The 19,677-nt window shown below is 42.2% G+C and overlaps 1 protein-coding gene across 1 annotated transcript in view; it reads right to left on the bottom strand.

Moving 5' to 3' along the window:
• LOC147901527 (chromatin remodeling protein DDM1-like) overlaps window positions 1–16,943 on the bottom strand; it is a 128,085-nt gene extending 111,142 nt beyond the window's left edge. Inside the window, exons 1-12 of the mRNA XM_087375035.1 lie at window positions 16,833–16,943; window positions 16,425–16,519; window positions 16,304–16,338; window positions 15,232–15,400; window positions 14,856–15,109; window positions 14,643–14,712; window positions 14,342–14,490; window positions 14,160–14,235; window positions 13,916–13,971; window positions 13,773–13,827; window positions 13,439–13,648; window positions 13,269–13,339 (exon numbers count right to left, since the gene is read on the bottom strand). Coding sequence (XP_087231161.1) covers window positions 13,269–13,339; window positions 13,439–13,648; window positions 13,773–13,827; window positions 13,916–13,971; window positions 14,160–14,235; window positions 14,342–14,490; window positions 14,643–14,712; window positions 14,856–15,109; window positions 15,232–15,400; window positions 16,304–16,338; window positions 16,425–16,490 — 1,211 coding nt within the window. The 5' untranslated portion in view covers window positions 16,491–16,519; window positions 16,833–16,943. The remainder of the gene's footprint in view (window positions 1–13,268; window positions 13,340–13,438; window positions 13,649–13,772; window positions 13,828–13,915; window positions 13,972–14,159; window positions 14,236–14,341; window positions 14,491–14,642; window positions 14,713–14,855; window positions 15,110–15,231; window positions 15,401–16,303; window positions 16,339–16,424; window positions 16,520–16,832) is intronic.
• Between the last annotated feature and the right edge of the window lie 2,734 nt (window positions 16,944–19,677).

Genomic DNA, 19,677 nt, shown 5'->3' with positions numbered 1-19,677 from the left:
TGCTAAAGAACAGCCCATTGGAGATTCGCCTATTGATGGATACCCTTTCAGATTTTGGGTTGGCAGCTGGTCTTAAAATTAATTTTCAGAAATCAAAACTCATGCCTCTCAAGCTTTGTGATTGGCATGCTATTCTGTGGCCAGGCCAGATTATTCAACTGGAAAATATAGTTAGACATTTGGGTTATCCTATTGGCTGGAAAATCAGTAATAAGCAACAAATGTTATGGGTGTTCAACAAAATTCAGGACAAATTACAATATTGGAAGATTTCCACATGGCCTCTACATGTACGGCTTCGAATTGTCCAGTCTATTGTTCTAGCTTATGTCCAGTTCTACCTTCCTCTATTACATTGGTCATCTCGAGATCTCTCATCCTTTATGTCTCAAGCCATGGAGATTTTTTGGAAAACCAAGCTTCCTAAAAAAGCTTTACGGTTGCTCAAAATGGACTTGCTTTGCTCACCCAGAATGCATGGTGGTTTGAATATAATAAACATCAAATATCATGTGTTGGCAAGAAAGATCACTATGCTCAAAACATTCTTTCAACAAGAGCAACCTTGGTCTATTATGCTAGCAATTTTGTGTGGTCAGATGCGCACACAAGCTTATGGACATTGGATAGTAGATCCATCGGAAGTAGTACTTGGAAAATTTCAAGGTAAAATCCCTGCTTGTCCATTTTCCAATTCCTTGATTCAGGATTGGAAGCAAGTACTCTCTCACATCAAATGGTCTCCTCATCCTGCTTCTCTAGCTTCATCACTCAGATTGGAGAGTATTCATTGGAGTGCTGTGTTTTCCTCTCCCCTTGCTGTCCAACAACCCATCAGAGCTTACAATCTTATGAAAATGGGTATTCGGTTCATTGATGATGTTGTAGATATGCAAGGAAATCTTCTCCTTTTTCCAGCAACATGTAGACAATACAACCTGGCAATGCATCATAGACCTATTTGGAAAGCTATTGCTGATCTCCTACTTCCTCTGGTTCCGATTCCGACATTGAATGGCAGTGACAGGCTTCAAGATTGGCACCTTCAGTCTTCAAGTTCAAGCATTTCTTCTAAGCCTTTGCAGTCATTGACATCTATACAGGCTTATAGATTAATTTTACCTCCTCCTTGGATTGCCCATCATGCTAATTCTTTATGGCATCTGAACAAATCATCAGCCTGGTGGAAAGGAAGATTGCAAATGATATGGAAGTTGAAAATGCCATTGAAGCAAAGACTATTCTTATGGAGATGTATTGTTGGTATTCTCCCAGTGGGAGTGAAATTGGCTAAACGACGAATAGCTTCACCTCTCTGTCCAAGATGTCACCTTGCATCGGAGAGCATTCCGCATTTATTGTGGTTTTGCTCATATTCCAGAGACCTTCTAGATAGAATCTCCTATTTTTTATCTCTCAGATTTCCAGCACACAGATTCTACAGGTTTTTCTGGATGTATGGCAAACTATCAGCTTCTTTGTCACAGTATTCTCTCTTCTTCCACTGGATCAGATACTGGGCCTTATGGACCCTCTGGCTGCAGCGCATTCAAGCATTCCTGAATTCTCCTCTTCAGCATCCTTATGAGTTTTTCAGAGCCTCATTAAGGCAGTCTTTATATGATGCCTTACATGAGGAAGATTTGGATGTTTCTTGTATTCAACTTTTCTTTTACTGCTTCTGATGGCTAGGGCTGTAGCTCTATTTTGAGCATGCCCTGGATGTAAATGAATGTTTTATAATATAAGTATCTTGGTTTTACAAAAAAAAAAGTATGTGTATGTGTGATTTGAAAGATGTCCTCTTGGGATGATTTGAAAGATGTCCTCTTGCAAATGATCAATGTTGCCTGGCAAGAAAATCACTTGCTGCACCTTTGGAAGCATGGCATAATCAAACTTGCGCCCAAAAAACATCTGTGTGACCATATGTCAGATTGGAGGCCTATTACTTTGATGCCTGTAGTTTACAAACTCATTGCCAAAATGATTGTGTATAGGCTTCACGGGATATTGAATGCGGGCCTTCATCCTCATCAGAATGGGTTTGTGCCGCGAAGACAAATCCATGACAATATCTCAAATGCATTGACTGCAATTGAATATGCTAAGTACTCGCACCAAGATGTGCTCATATTGTAGGTAGACATTGCTAAGGCATTTGACACTGTTCAATGGGATTTTATCTCTCAAATCGTGACAAAGTTGGGCTTTGGTCCCAAGATAGCAAATACAGTATATTGGCTTTATTCTGGCTCTACTTCTCAGTGCATTCTTGGGGGTCATCTATCTCAGTCATGGACACTGGGGAGATCAGTTAGACAGGGCTGCCCTCTTAGTGCTCTCTTCTATGCTATTGCGACCCATCCCCTCTTGATGTATCTTGATCATCTTACAAACACAGGACAAATGACTAGTCTTAAAATCCCTGGGGCTGCATCTTTTTTGGCACAAGCATATGCTGATGATTCCTTCTTAATGCCACAAAATTCTCCTCGGGAAGTTCACATGCTTATAACCACCCTATCATTGTATGGATTAGCAGCGGGCTTGCATGTCAATTTTGACAAATCTAAATTGCTTCCCCTGAAACAATGTGACTGGCATTCTATTCTCTGGCCAGGTCAGGTGGTACATTCCAAAGATGTAGTCAGGCATTTGGGATATCCTATAGGATGGCACATCACCAGGAAGCAGCAGCTAAAATGGATCTTTCAAAGACTTCAACATAAATTGGAATATTGCAAAATTTCTACTTGGCCACTTCATGTCAGGCTCAGAATAGTATAGTCTATTGTAATGTCTTATGTTCAGTTCTTTTTGCCTTTGCTACATTGGTCCTCTAGAGATATCTCAGCCTTTATGTCTCAAGCTATGGAGCTGTTATGGAGGACAAAAGCTGCTGTGAAAGCATTGAGACTGCTGAAGATGGAAATGGTGTGCTCTCCTAGGATGCATGGAGGACTTAATGTTCTAAATATCAGATATCATGTACTTGCAAGGACGGCGACTATGCTCCATGCTTTTTCCCGTCAACCACAACCATGGACTTGTATGATAGCATCCATGTGTGTCAACATGAGGACATCGGCATATGGCCATTGGACTACTGATCATTGGGAGGTTGTCATTGGGAGATTTGTAGGGAAGATATCTGGCTGTCCTTTCTCTATTGCTCTGATACTTAACTGGAAACAGGTACTTTCTAAGGTCAAATGGGCTCCCGATAACTGCTCGGGGACAAACTCGATGAGGAAAGAAAGTATTCATTGGAGTGCCATCTTTGACATTCCACTTGCTTTACAGGAAGCTGTTCGAGCATATAATCTCATAAAATTGGGAATTAGATACATAAATGATGTGGTAGATGATCAGGGCTATGTCTTATCTTTTCCTCATGCCACTGCTTCCTATGCATTGGGAATGCATCATAGGTCCATATGGAAGAAAATTGCTGTTTTGTTACATCCTCTTCTCCCTGTTCCTCCTGTGGCTGGCACAGACAGGCTTATGGATTGGCAATTGCAACCCTCTGCTACATACTCTCATTTTGTTCCTCTCCCTGTCTTGACCTCCATCAAAGCCTACAGGCTTCTTCAGCCTGCTCCATGGATTCAGCAATATGCTAATACTCTGTGGCATATCAGGAAGCCCCTTTCATGGTGGCGGAAGAATCTCCGGATAATATGGAAGTATAAAATGCCTTTGAAACAAAGACTTTTTCTTTGGAGATGCATGACAGGCACTTTGTCAGTGGGAATCACACTTGCCAAACGTCATATTGCACCATCCACATGTTTATGATGTCGAGCTCCTTCAGAGACTGTCCCTCATTTGCTTTGGCACTGCCCGTGTTCCAGGAACCTCCTTGGAAGAATTTCAGATCATCTTCGACTCCGTTTCCTGAGCCACAGATTTGGGAAACATTTTTGGTTATTTGGAAGATATATGAGGTCCTTGTCTCACTATTCACTATTTCTCTCATGAGTCAGATTTTGGGCTCTTTGGACAATCTGGAATGAGCATAATTTGGCATACTTGGGTCGCCAGATTCACACGTCATATGAATCTTTCCGAGCCTCATTGCGGCAATCCTTATATGATGCCTGCCATGAGGGTGATATCCATGCTTCTTGCATAGATCTTTTCTTTTTATGTTTCTGATCTTTGGGATACTCTCCATTTTAGAGACTTCCCATCTTGTAAATTTATGAGAATATAAATACACTGGTTTTTACAAAAAAAAAAAAGTATGTGTATGTGTATGTGTATGTATGTGGTGACTGGAAGCATGTCCTTTCTCATCTGGAATGGAATGGAATGGACAGCAATCTTTGCCTGGGAATTCTTTGAGAGCTGAAAGCATTCACTGGTTCAAAGTCTTTCAGCCTCCCTTGGCTTTACAGGAACCTCGACGTTCCTACTTTGTCTCGTTTAAAGACATCACCTCGGTTGCTGATGTTATAGATGATGCTGGTACTGTGCTCCCCTTTTCTCTAGCAGCCACTTATCCCTCTCCTTTGTGGCGACAAATTACTTCTATGCTTTCGCCCTTTGTTCCGATTCCTCCTTTGGAACTCCAAGATTGGACTTTGACTTCTCCAAGGTCGTCTTCTCGTCCTTTGAGGCTATCTCAAATTACTGTACCTGCATTGTATAAAATCCTTTTGCCTCAACCTTGGGTTTCAGAGAGAGGTGATTCTGTTTGGCGAATGCATCGCCTAGCCAAGTGGTGGAGGAAAAGATTACAGCAACTTTGGGCCTATAAAGTACCGCTTCGGCAACATGTTTTCTTTTGGCGACATCTCTCTTCGCCAAAGATGCATGGGGGTCTGAATATTCTTAACATTCATGTGCATATTCTTGCTCATTTAAAAAAAATGATGCTGCATTTCATGCAGGGTTCTCAGCTTTGGGCTGCCATGATGAGCCATTTGCTTTTACGGCTCACCACCCCTACCTCTGAATAATGGCAGCCCCACTCACTGGGATTTTCTGTTGGGTTGTATTGATGGTAAGATCAAAGGCTGTCCACTGGTCTCCAACATGTTGATGGACTGGAAACATTCCTCTCGCATTTGAAATGGCATGGCCGGGGTTCCTTGAAGGGAAATTCTCTGAGAGCTAAGAGCATACATTGGTCAAGGATTTTTGCCCCTCCGCTGGCTTTGTAGGAGCCTAGGCATTCGTACTTCCTTAGTCTAAAAGGGATCCACTCGGTTGCAAATGTCATTCTTGATGATGGGACCCTTCTTTCTTTTCATTTGGCTGCTGCAAAATATGGTCTTGGCATGCCTTATCGTCCTATATGGCACACTATTACTCATATGCTTCAGCATTTTCAGCCAACACCGCCACTAGAGATTGAGGACCAGCTTCAGGATTGAACTCTTCATTCGCCAGGGTCGACATGCCATCCATTGAAAGCTGTCCCACATTACTGTATCTTCTTTACATAAGATTCTTTTGCCCTTGCCCTGGGTTTCACACAGGGCAAATCATCTTTGGCAAATGAATCATCCTACAAAGTGGTGGAGAAAGAGATTGCGAGTGATTTGGAATTCTAAAATTCCCCTTCGACAACAGGTTTTCTTGTGAAGAGTTTTGCTAGGCTTCTTCTATCTAGGTGGCTTTTGGCACGCAGACATATAGCTCCGACTGCCACAGATGTTTGGCTCTGCTAGAGTCAATGCCTCATCTTCTTTGGTATTGCTCCCATACTCATGATTTCTTGGGCTTCCTTGGGCAGAGTTTAAGAACCAAATTTCCAAATGCTACTTTTGGGAAGTTCTTCTAGCTTTTTGGGATTCACCAACCTAGACAGAAGTTTGATTTATTTTTCACTTGAGTTCGCTACTGGGCAATCTGGACTCTCTATGGAAGGACAGAACTCATAGAGTCTTTGGTGATCCTACTTTCTCACCTTTCTCTTTTTTCAAGCACTCTTTGCAACAATCTCTCTATGATTGCCTGCAAACTCATTACATAGACTCTAATGTATACTTGTCATATACTGAGATCTTCTTTTAATGTACTTTGGCACATCCCATTTTGGGATAGTTACTCTGTAATACTTTCACCCAACAAAAAAGACGTGCAGATGTGTGTGAGAGCGAGACAGATATAAAATCAGACTCATAATTTGAGGAGAAGTAACAAAGTAAGTCACAACAATCATAAAAGATATACAAAAAGTTCGTTCATCTCACATAAAGAGGAAGGTTTAAAATGCAATTTACTCATGATAGACTTTGGTTTTTTGTTTGTCCAAGCACTACACATATAAAGTATGTAGAGTCATTTATGGAGGTTCAATATAATTGTTTTGATACTTTGCCCATGGAGGTGTGGCTATGTTAGGTTTGACCCATTCTACTAGTCAACCGCTTGCCATCATAAACAAAGGTGCTTTTGTCATTTCAAGCGTACCATACGACCCATGGATGTGGTAGCACAATCCATAGAGAGACATTTTGATGGTTTACATACACCACTTTCTAGATGCATAGAATGGAATTTTGAGAAAAAATCCCGAAATTGTCTCCTTGAAATGGACAATCATAACATCCTTGCACTGCAAGACCTGCACACAATCATGTATTCCAAGATAGTCGTGCAGGTTCCAAAATAAAATCCTTTATAAAACTAGATATGTTTCCTCAATGGGTCACAAGAGATCATATACACCTAAGTATATGATATCATCCACACAAGTACTTCATGAAGGACAATCATCCACACAAGTACTTTTCACAAGGGCACATTAGGAGGTGATAAAAATTATCCAAGGACTAGGCTGAAGCAAGGATGTTATGGATTGGCAGCACAAATAATAGCTATTGTCGTAGCTAATCACCCAAAGGTTGTAGAGAAATTATTGCGCATGCCAACAGTGACATGGTGTTGAAGACATCTCTTGCACTTCTAGTAGAAAGCACGACAAGATAATGGATAATTTGTTGGAAAGGTCACATCCCCATCTATAAGCCCCCATATGAGGAGAGTATGGGGGGGTGAGCCTAGTGTCCAAGAGAGAGCCACATGGGCAGCATCATGGCTGCCATGAGGGCAAGGATCAAACAAGAAAAGAGAGAGGGAGGGGGCTGCCACATGGGCGCCACATGGACAGCAAACAGGTACAAGTGAGTACCCGTGGCTGTACGGGACTGGTGCAGGTCCTTGGATGCGTGGAAATAGCCTAGCAGAAGGCGGAACCAGCAGGTATTGGAGGCGCCTGCATGGAGGACACGGAGGAGCAGCAATAGGGCTGCAAAAGGCCTTGGCAGCAGCACAAGAAAGGAGCAAGGGGGAGCTGGCCCCTTGCCCTTATATAGGGTTGGTTGGGCTGAGCCAACCAAGTCAGTTGGGCCAGCCAACCAAGTCGGCCAGCAACCCACCAGGCCAGTCGGCCCATTTAGGGCTGGCTGGTCGGTCAGTTTGATGGCTCTTGGAGCCTATAAAAAGAGAGGACCTGGGCCTCATTTTGTATCCAACAGTTCAGCAGAAAGAGGAGCAGACAGGAGCAGCCTGAAGGCAATCCCTAGGGCCTCATCTTGGAGTTGAAGGTGTGCTGCAGACTGAGCTCCCTAGGCACTGGACATTGGCTGTCTTCTAGGGCAGCAATGTGTTGTGATCTGAACAAAGAGTCTACATACGCTTGAGGTGGAGCACCCAGGCTCGAGTCTAGAGATATTCGGCAGATAGTAGAAGTACCTTGTGGTAAGATCAAAGGACAATGCTCTGGTGGGGCTTTGGATCTATCTCTCTTTTGTTGTGTCCATAGTTTTGGACAGAAATATATTGTTTTGGTAGCTTCTATATCTGGTTGGATTATTGTCTATTGATAAGTCTGCACATCTATGTGATGCACATAAGTTAAAGACGTTTGTGATTCCACTCCCCACACATATTGTGTGAGCTCCTAGGCTGTTCTATCAGCCTTCCGTTGTGCGTACCCTTTGTTGGTCGATTTCTAACATGGTATCAGAGCCCAAGAAGGAGGCTCACAGGTGTGGGAACCTGAAGGCAGGGACCTTGCTGAAGGACAACCCTGATTCAAAAGCTCTTGGGAATCAACTTCCACGACTAGAGGACAGTGCCATTGCGAGGAGGGTGACTCAGGTTCAGTCAAGTGCATACAAAGTTTTGGTCTACAAAAGGTTGAGTTTGTTCGACTTTGCTGTGTGGTTTAGCAATAGAGATGTCGATTTCAAAAGCCTCTTCAGCCCCTTCTCTCCCTTCCTCCTCCCCAAGATTTCTTTCTTACACCATCCCTAACTTTAGAGAGTCTGGTAAACTAGATGGGTCAAATTATCCTATCTGGAAGGTGAAGATCCGGAGTCATTTAGTGGCTCGAAAGCTGTGGAAACTGACAACAGGAGAGGAGGCGAAGCCAAAGGATGTGGTGGACAACAAGGGGAAGATACTCATACCAGTAGATGGAGAGTAGCTCGAAGCTTGGAAAGATAGAGATGCCCATGCCCTGGCATTGATCATAGGGACTACAGCGGACTCTGTGCTTCCTCACATCCAGATGGGCGACACGTCAATAGAGACGTGGGCCATTCTAAAGGATCTGTACGAGACAGATAACACATCCCGGATCTTGCTTCTTCAGCATCAGCTCTACAACTTGGATATGGATGAGGGAGATTCGGTACATGACCACTTGACGAAGGTCAAGGTGGTGAGGGATCAACTAGCATCGATTGGTCGGAAGATGGATTCGTGCCAATTGGCCTTGATGTTACTGAGGAGGCTACCTCGGAGTTTCAAAAGCTTCGTGACGACTGTGACAGCAGGACAAAGGACCAAACCTCTGACTTTTGAGGAGTTGGGTCCATTACTACTCCAGGAAGAAGCTAGGGAAAAGCTCTACAAGAACGACAAAGATGACAAGGCATTGCTGGCAAAGGATTACGCTGGCAAAGGGAAGGGCAAGCCTAACGGTGGCAAGTCCAAGAAGGATGACGACGACACTTCCCAAAAGAGGCAGCAGAAGAAGAAGTGCTTCTATTGTGACACACCAGGCCACTTTGCCAAGGATTGTAGAAAGAAGAAGGCGGATCAAAAAAACGAGGAGCCGTCTGACTTAGATTCAAAGGGTGACACAAAAGCCGAAGCTAATGTGGTAATCGAAGAACTGTTCTTGGTGACATCTCCATGTGTTACTAAGGTCAGATATGCCGACCTAGAAACCACAGTGATGATGTCTGACATTGAGATGTGGGTCAACAAGGAGTCAGAGACCTTTGTGAAGGTGAAGGACAGCATGGAGTGCTTGGAATCTTCCAGGTGCGTGGCTGTTGATACTGACACGAGGGTGGATTCCATGGAGTGCCCTAGGGTTTCGTGTTCAGATGGATGCTGTAATTCAAAAGGGGACATCACAGGATTACATAGGCTATTGGTATGTGCCTCGATGAGGTGCATGGTTTGCTTTCAGAGCAAGCACACAAGCAATACGACAATCTGGTATATACTTGATGTTCTTAATTTGAGCCTTTATAGCATGCTCTGGAGAGAATCTGCTCTTCATATGTCTCAGGTAATCCGAGATTGGAAGGAATGGGCTTTCTTCGAAGACAGAAGGGGAAGTGTGGGTGCTTCTTCAAATCTCGGACACAAATTGTTGGAAGGTGATGGACAAGGTGTACTGAAGCCAGAAGAGTACCTGCTTGAGAGCTTAGTGAAAGTTCGTGGTCCAAGTTATCTCGAGATATTCTTGGGATTTCATTTCTCAAGATGGTTCTTTTGTTGCGGACCTTGCCAAAGGAAGGACGGGTTGAAACAAACTCTCAGAGCATGGTGCCTGAAAGACTCCAGGTTGTTCACTCATTATGAGGGGGACAACTGGAAGATCATGGCGTCTGGATTGCTCGAGTTCTAAGGCGGGAATGTGACTAAAGGTCGCAGTGCCAAGAGGTTCTACCAGAGATGGACCTGTGTACCAGGATGGTGTGCAGAAGCAGAACCAGACCTGGTGGAGCGAGAGCCACTGGATGAAAAGCCAGGAAAAGATTTCGAAATCGAAATGTTCCAAAGGACTACGACCATGGAGTTACTAGAGCAACGTCATTGACGTGTGGGCATTGGGCCGAGATGTGTCGGTGAGAGGGGGTGTTGGAAAGGTCACCTCCCCATCTGTAAGCCCCCATATGAGGAGAGCATAAGGGGGGTGAACCTGGTGTCTAAGAGAGAGCCACATGGCAGCATCATGGCTGCCATGAGGGCAGGGATCAGACAAGAAAAGAGAGGGAGGGGGCTGCCACATGGGCAGCACCTCACAGCCAAGAGAGAAGAAAAGGGGCTGCCACATGGACAGCAAACAGGCTGTCATGTGGACAGCACAAAGACCAAAAAGCTGGGTGGAGGATCCTGAAGGAACAGTACGGAACAGCAGCGCCTCTAGTACGGGTGAGTACAAGTGGCTGTACAGGACTGGTGCAGGTCCTTGGATGCGTGAACATGGCCAAAAGAAGGCGGAATGAGCAGGTATTGGAGGCGCCTGCATGGAGGACATGGAGGAGCAGCAGAAGGGATGCAAAAGGCCTTGGCAGCAGCACAAGAAAGGAGCAAGGGGGGTTGGCCCCTTGCCCTTACATAGGGCTGGTTGGGCTGAGCCAACCAAGTCGGTTGGGCCAGCTGAATTTATAGCCTTGTTTTAGAAACTCTTCTTGGGGTTACCAGGAAAGAGTGAAGAAGAAAGAAGAAAGAAATATCTAACAGCCCTAAAGACCTAATGTGAGTATGAGGTTGAAATGTTCAACCAACCAATCTTAGAGGCCTCACTAAAGTGGCTGAAATAGCTGAAAGAAAGTTGAATTCTCGTAAACCCTTCAATAAGGATGGTCAATCAACATCAAAGAACAACTTACCAATCTCGATTCAAGAACAAAAGGGAAAGATAAAGGCTCTTGTACAGATTGTCAACAGCCGATCATGTCCCAGAGGGGTGCCATTTCCTTCCATGACTGATGAAGAAAAGAAAAGATTGACTAGGAAGACAAATGTTTTGGACGTAAGAAACACAAGCCAAGGCATGTATGGCATTGGTGTCCTATTCTTTTGACTAAAATTGCCAAGACAAATTCAGTCAAAGGAAAAGCTAAGGCATCCAAGCACGATGGTGAGGCTTCTACCTTCTCATCCCAAAAATCTACCTGACTATCGAGCCAATAGTGAATGCTGTCCATTCAGCAACCATAGATATTACCCCCTATCGGAGAGACATGGGGAAATACGACATAATCATTCAAGTTTGATTAGATGGCAAATTGCAAGAAACATTGAAACAGAAACATTTCCCTTGGATCCGAAAATGGCGGCTCAAAATTCTGCATAAACGATCTTGATTTCGAGCCACACCAACACCTTTGGACCACATGGCCTTTTCAAGGTGTACGGGTTTGTGAATGGACAAAGAATAGTTGTACTGCTAGATGATGGGATGTGATTATGACTTAGTGAGTGATAGATTGGTGAAATTACTCCATCTACCAGAACCTATCTCAGGAGCTTTGGGAGGTCATAATGAGCAAGAGTCATCCATAGCACAAAATATCCCTTTCCAAATACAAAAGTATAGAGATCAAAAGGATTTCTTCGTAGTTCCTTAACATGATGTTGATATGATACTAAGTAGATCACTGCTGTATGATTTCAATCTTGCTATACGTCCTCATACTCATCATTGCTGTTTTGTACAAGGATGAGGACAGACAAGTCATAGGGGATCAAGACGTCTATTTCATCCCATTTTAAGGCATTTATTGATGCCACTATACGAGCCTAGTAGGGACCCAAATGTCCCTACTAGGGCCAGAGTAGGAAGCATGGAGAGGTATATATTGGCTCTCAGATGTGCAAGCGCTCTTGATGTATGAGATGCCAACTTGCAAAGGAATCTCGCAGGTATTGTTTCTAGAGTTGCCATATTGCCAAGGTAATTTGGACAAAAGTTTTCAAATTATTATTGTACATTACCTCTGAGTCCTTTGCTTTGACATGGGGAGTAGCGTTGAGACTTGTATATCAATTGATTGGAGTATGCCAAATCTACCTCGACGTGATTAGAGGATGTGGATCTTGGATAGATTTTGGATGTGGAGTGGACTCGGTAGCCTATAAAATCGATGGTACCTATGCGGTTTGGATGGATCGTATTGTAGCCTTCCATTCATAAGGTTGATAGCTAATACCACGTTATGTGTTCACTTGTCTCTTTGTTCACCGTTCTTCTCTCCTTCCTTCTCTCCCTTTGTGAGCATTCCTCTTCATCCTTTTGCTCTCGTCTCTTGGCTTCCAATGTGGTATCAAGGCCCTTCTCTCCCCCCTTCTCTCATTGCCACTTGTAGTCCTAGAAGTCGCTACTTTTGAGATGGTTGAGGTCTTTTGCTATCAAGCATTCGAATTACTTTGGTTGCGACAATTGAGATTGGGATTTGACTTTGGGCATCATCTGTCTCCTGCGTAATTCTGAAGGTAACTTTGCTAATAGCTCACCTGGTTCTAGGGTTTTAGCTGCATTGAGTTTGAGTTTGATAATACTTTTGCCATTCTTTCTAAACTAAAATTGCTAAATTCCATTATTACTGATGTGGAATTTGTGTGCTTTAAAGCTTAATAGATAGATTGCTACTAATTCTAGGACGATCTTAATGTCAGCTTTGGAAATTTGCTGATTTTGGCTCCTTCCTAGAGTTTTGCGATTGTTTCTTCATCTCAGCTCTTCAATGTCTTTGTTAGAGGTTAGATTCTACTGGGTAATCCGTTTAGAAATCATTGTATCTACAGTGTTATATTTTGATGGGAGTTATAGGTCCATTGGTTCCATCCGAAAACCTGGATTGCTATTGTAATTAAAGCCATTACCCCACTACCACTCAGACACACAAAACTGGTATTCTGCACAAAAATTGTTTTCTGTAGTCTTTCATGTTGCTCAGAGCATAAACCTTTGAGAATGACTGGAATCATGATTAAGACATTTAAGCAAATGGAGTCACCCGTCCTTCAATGCATAGCTTATTGCCTACAGTTAGGACATGCACATCCTGTGTTTTAACACAGCCAACCAAGGCATTGACCAAAGAATGCCTCAAGGTTCTCAATAACTTTTAAAAATGTTGTGTTTCATTACCACATGCTTGCCAAAGTCCTTTGATTCCCTTCCATTTGTTCAGTTATTTTATAAAAAGAATACACTGTACTCTTGCATTATGCCACATGATTACTTGCCAGACGTGCTTCAAAGAGACTAAGCATACCAAAAGTGCTGCATTTTTGACAATGGGCTAAAAATCTTCAGCTCTGATCTTGGTGGCAGTGATTTTTCAACCTGCACAAAGAATTCAACAGTCACACGATGTAATTGAGTTTAGGCAGATGTCCTGAGCAACAAGACAAAAGGGTTAGAGTTTTAGTGTAGGAGACTTGCATCTGATTTCAGACGCCGCAAACAAAGGGTCTTCAATAATAAATGTGCCTTGTCAAGGGTTCTGCAGTCGCATGTAGTAGGTTGGGAGAAACTATAAATGCTGTCAAACAATCCAGGCTCTGTGAAGATCTCTGGGAACATATGGTTGAAAAGAGCCCAAAGTTCATGCAGATTGTTCTGCAGTGGCGTCCCAGTAAGCAACAAAAAACCCTGCTCATACATGGCACGTAACTCATATGACATGCTGGTTTTTGTGGGAGATAATTCTTTAAGGAAAGTCCAATAAACCAAATCTGCTATAGGCACAAAAGCATTATGGCATTTATAGCTTCACCTGACGACTGATGTGCCGGACAGCATCAGAGATCAAGGCATTTTCATTTTTGATTCTGTAATGAAAGAAGAAAACGGTGATGAGAACCAAAACATGATCATTATAAAAGAAGGAAATTGGATATTTGTCATCGAGGGAAATACTTGTGTCCTTCATCCAGCACCAAGTACCGCCAATGAATTCTGGAACGGAGAATCGTCTGCCAGGCACCCCAAAAGGATTCCATGAGCTCCACTATTCCCAGCGTCTATTCTTAATAACCAACCGATGTATGCTCATACATGATCAGATCCCTTCACTAAATCATCTATTCCCTGGCAAGATAAATATCTAAAATCAAAACATAAGGAGAGTGCTTTTTGGGTGGCATGCTGGCTTGCATTTCACCTTCATATTTTGAGAAGCCACCATCTCATATGTTGTCACAACCACGTCAAAAGAAGAAGAATTATTTAACACCTCCCTGTAATAATTTTGATCAAGCATCAGGATTCTATTTTGCCTAAAGATTATGATTGAGCACTGCTCTACTTGATTCTTGACTTGGAATATGGCAAAGGGAAAGCTACCTGCGGAACCGTTCCCTTTCAGCCTTATCAGAGGAGTGCAGCCGAATAACTCTCAGTTCTGGACACCAGCGCTTGAACTCGCTTAACCAAGACGATAACACTGACAGGGGGCATACTACCAAATGGGGGCCTTCCACACGCCGCTCGAACTGAGGCCACAACATTTCAAAGCTAGAAGGCTTACCACTGGAAATCATCAAATATATATTCCACACATATGAATAAATAAGTCACAGAGCCCAATAACATTCCATAAACAGTGCTAGCACAAACTGATAAATCTATGACGGTTCAATCCAACCTTCAAATAACCCAGGAATGCTATTGTCTGGAGGGTTTTCCCCAGACCCATTTCGTCAGCAAGTATTGCACTGTAAAGAAAAAGAAGTCAGTTTTTTAAAGCCTGGTGCACGTTGCAAATCTGGGAAAAGTGTTCCATAGCAAACAGATGGATTGAAAGTTCAACTTTCCCTGGTCTCACTCTAACTCACAGTACACAAGCAGTGCATCATACCTTAGGCCATTGTCAAACATTGAGATCAAAAATGAGAGACCTTCGAGTTGATATTCACGCATTTCTCCATTTACTATGCACTTCGGCTGCCTTGAAATCTGTGTCTTTGGAAGAGGTTGCTTGAAAGGAAGTTTTTCAACCGCCTCTTGAATTTTCCTTGCCACATCAATAGTGATGAAGGGTTGAAGCACATTAAGCACGCTGGCCATAAAGACCAAGGCTTTATTTCTAGCAACTTTGGACTCCTCAGTTATCTATTTCACAAAGAATCCAGTATCATTAACCCAAAGCAGCTATATTTCTCGCCATTGATTGCATGGAATCTGTTTTCTCCAAATTGCCCTTGAAGAAATAGTTAATGCCTTCAGACACACACCTTATGATTATTACTTGCCCAGGGGTTTTGGTGCAGCTTCTTCTTGTCATTTTCTTCCTGCCCTTTCTTGCTTGGATTCCCAAGCTTTTTTTTCTTGGTGGACCTTTGAATGTGGATGAAGTTCGACAGCACCTCATCATCTTCAAATTTCCTGAAGACACTAGGCTCGCTGGACAACAGATGAAAAAAGAGCCACAGAGCTCAGTCATGGAATCCCATATACATCCTAAACTAGAAGTTCATAACTCTGAATGTCAAATAAAATGTAATGCTTGGGGAAAAAAATTTGTAATGCTTGTTGTTATAAAATCATGTCGCCTACTACCAGACTCTGCATAGCAGAAAAACGCTAAACCTGGAAAATATATAATCTTGCAAATTAAGAACTGTTTGGAGCAACCAAACAGAAAAGCTGAGAGAAAATGAGAGAGAGAGAGAGAGAGAGAGAGAGCCGTAGATAAGAAGAAAAGCGAGAGAAAGAGAGACAAAGGGTAACATGACAACTATTAGTAAGCGAACCTGCACTTTAAGTTTTCATCAATACCCAAGCATTAGCTTCCATCTGAGTTTCAAAGATTCTGAAATCTCTTGGATAAATCGATTGCTTACTAAGTCACACAAGTCCCAATGATAATGCATGCGACGGTGTGCCTTCTCGCAGTGTCAATGAATGAGACGCACTCTAAACCCCTCCATGAAACTTTATGTCTGCTCAGCTTATACTCTTGATTTTGACCTCTACTTTCCCCCTTCATTGGTATCCAGCCAAGGCAGTAATAAGTGTGATAAGAATTAGAATCTGTATCGTTGAGGTTTGTGAAGCACGTATCTGGAGAGACGGTAAAACAGCAAAAAAAGCCTACTCAATCGAGTGATAGCACGACCAACTCTCCGCAGAACATCATTAGTTTGTTAGTTTGAAAGAATAAAACAAACAATACCTCCTAATATTCTTGTGAGTGAAATGATGAATGTATGTCCAAATGTATGTTTCTCCTATCTAAAACAGCGAAACAACTTCGCTGATACGTATTACGAATTCATTTAAGACAAGGACACGGATGAGGCTTACCCCTGCTCTAGAGCGTAAGTATTTAGCTTCAAAACCTGCCAAATAGAAAAGACAAACGTAAGTAATTACGTAAGCTCACTCCGTAGCTCAGTATAGCACGATGAACTGGCTACAAACGTACTGGTTGGCCCTTGATATACGTTATCCTCGACTTCCGGGCTCGACTACTCCTTCTAGTTTCCTCCATTGCTACGAGCGCGTAACTGTGGATACAGGCTTGCATGACAAAAGGAATAATCTTAGCATACCCCTTGGAGGTCTCTCTTTCTCTCTCTCTCTCTCCCCCCCCCCCCGCCCGCCCCGCCCCCCTCCCCCCCAAAAACGTCCCCATGAAAACCCACGGGCGAGGCTATTGAGGCAGCGATCGTAGTGATTGTAGTATCTACAGAAAAGAACTTCCAATCTAGCTCTCCATGCAGATGTATCAGTGCTCTGCGCCCATGCATAGGCAGCCCCTCTACTGCCATCACCCTTGTTGAATGTAGCAACAGGCCAAGAGAGACATGCAAGGAGGGAAGAGCAAGCTCACCTGAGAGGGTTGGGAGTGGCACACAATGCGAATGTGGTGCGAGGTTGAGAATGTAGGCAGCTCGCAGGTTCGTAGGTTGCTAAGCAAGCAAGGCGGGAAAGAGCAACGTTGTCTTGTTCGACCGCCGCTAAACCCAGTTTACTACAACCAACCCCGGCAAACCCATCATTGCTCTTTCACCACAATTATCATCTCCCTTTCTTCACATTCACTTAATCTACCATCTATTGCGGGGCCCTAATGTGTAGGCCATTATCTAGCTTGCAAAGCTTGGAACAAAGTTGAGATTTATCAAGAGTCCTTCGTATGTCAAAAGGCATGACTTCTTGACGATTGATTCCATTTGGCTCTCCTATCAATTCAAAGCTTATTCACAACTAATAACTTTCTAACAACCATGTGCTTGAGGAAGGTTGTTAACCCCAAAGAGCTTAAATACCATCCAACAAAATTAACATTATAGGTCTATGAATGGCTCTCATATATGCATTTGTGTTAGGTAGCTTGTTAACCAACTCTTCTAAGATTCAAGTCCTCACGAATTAAAATCCCCTCTACATGGTATGTCCATACATCTACAAATGTGGGGACATACTTTAAATCGCTTTATCTTATTATCCTAAGTTTATATTATTATTTTAAAATTTGGTAAATATAAAAATGTGGGTACAAGGAAAAGGTACATTTTAAGAATAAAGGTTCATTTTAAGAATCCTAGTTTATATATGTTTGAAAATGAGAAGGCCTACACACTTGAAAAGACTATACCTTTCTTCTGACTTGCTTCTGCATTCAATTCCCCTTCCTTCATCCTACAACTAAATAGCATGCTTGTGTAAATAGATATTGCTCATACTTTGGAGGGCCAAAATCATCATAGGAAAAAGGAGGGTCATCTAGAGTAAGTCATTGTGTAGTATCCGTTAACATTATAGGGCCTTTGAGAAGCATAAAGATTGCATAAACACTTTGAATCTTTTAATCGATGTCATGAAGGGTGGCTATCAGCTAAAAGGCATCTAGGATACATCGCAAGCATTTATGAGCAAGGGAATCAAATGAAGGACCTGCAAAATACAACTCAAGAGCAACAACATTACACAAACGGACTGCGAGTTGAAGAACCATTAGTTCTCACTAATTTTTCTTTGCTACATTGACAATTAAATTGTGATCCTCATTTTCCCATTATTCTCGATGCTCAAAGGTATACACACACACACATACTTTTTTTTACTTTTTTTTTTGTAAAAGATTTGATTGATTATATTACAAGAATATTCACCCCAGAAAAGAGGCACTAGAAAATACATCAACTGAAGATCTCAGTATAAGCCAAGCATACATCCTGATCTATCTGGTGTGTCTGCAAGCAATCAAAGAAAGATTGCTGCAGAGAACGCTTAAAGAAAGTAAACAAATAAAAATTGGGGTCACTAAAGACTTTACAATTACGGTTTGTCCATAAAGTCCAAAGTGCCCAATAAATAGCGAGCCCAAACAAAGAAAAGATGAAACTCCAAAAAATCACACACACATGTATGTATTACAAGAAGTAGTTCCCATAGAGAGAACTCACCCCTAGGGCGCCAACTCAATATGTAATATATTACTACCCTCATCCAAAATCCATGGTATAGTCCATATATAATATGTATGGATTTCCTTTTAAAAAATCAAATATGCAAGGGAAAAATATGAAAATTTCATGTCCCCCTTTCCACAAAATATAAGGTATATAACTTGAAAAATATAGATTTGTACAAATTTTTCATAATATGTGAGGCCTAAGGGGGGGGGTCTTTTGGATGAGGGGGGGTAAAACAAAAAATACACTAAAATATGAAAAACCCATCTCCTTTCAAATTAATGTAACTTTTTCATGTGTTACCCAAATTTCAAGGTGTAAAGACATATTTGAAGCTCATTTAGTATAGAACACAACCATGTTAATTTGAATAATTTCTACTCATGGCATATTGTCAAATTCATCTCATACTCAAGATTTTGATAGTTTTTGTTACTAAAGGGAGTTGGCGCCCCAAGGAACTCACCATTACAAATATCAGAAGTTTTCAATATAAGAAAAGTAGATAGAGGAATCTATCTGATGAGCACTGAGACAATCATAAAGAGCTTCCCTGAGCTTGGAAAATTTTGATTTTCCAAAGATTAATGATTTCTTTCCCTTCCACGGAGTCCAAAGGCCCAATATGAAGGCCAAATGAAGAAAAGATGAAACTCGGGCCTTATTGGATAACTGCCAAATATCCAAAAGCACTTGCCAAAGGAAGTAGTAGGGAATTTGGCCCGAAGATGCTATTGTAATAGAGATTGGAAGTCACGTGTGATAGGGAAATGCCGAAAGAGATGGATCAAGGATTCCCTAGGAGCTAGACACACATACATAGGTGTGTGTGTGTGTGTGTACATAGGTATGTACGTACATACGTATATATGTATGCATGTGAAGGAAAGAAGGCCCATTCATCAAAATGCATAAAGTAAAATTCATTATGGCTACTTGTGTTGTATTGACCCCTTGTAGACATGGCAACTTGCTAGAGCCAACTTTATGAATCTATTCAAATAATGCTACATCACTCACACTTTTATTTATGCTATTATAATGGAAGGAATGGTCCTTGAATAAGAGATCATTGTGTTACCTAATGTAGATTTTAATAATGCAAGCTTTAGTCATGCATCGATAGACATACAAGAGAGGGGGGACGAGATTTTTAGACATGTACAACTGTTATATATGCAAATCTGATGCAACATTAAAGGAGTATACATGATGCCTCCGTGATGGTAAACCAAAATGTGGTCAACTACATCAAGG

The sequence above is a fragment of the Dipteris shenzhenensis genome, chromosome 5 (genome assembly GCF_047967505.1).
Source record: "Dipteris shenzhenensis isolate YYH24624 ecotype China chromosome 5, Dip_SZ_1.0, whole genome shotgun sequence".
In the NCBI taxonomy this organism is placed as follows: domain Eukaryota; kingdom Viridiplantae; phylum Streptophyta; class Polypodiopsida; order Gleicheniales; family Dipteridaceae; genus Dipteris; species Dipteris shenzhenensis.
Note: the sequence above shows the minus strand (reverse complement) of the source record. Positions and strands in the feature narration are given on the sequence as shown.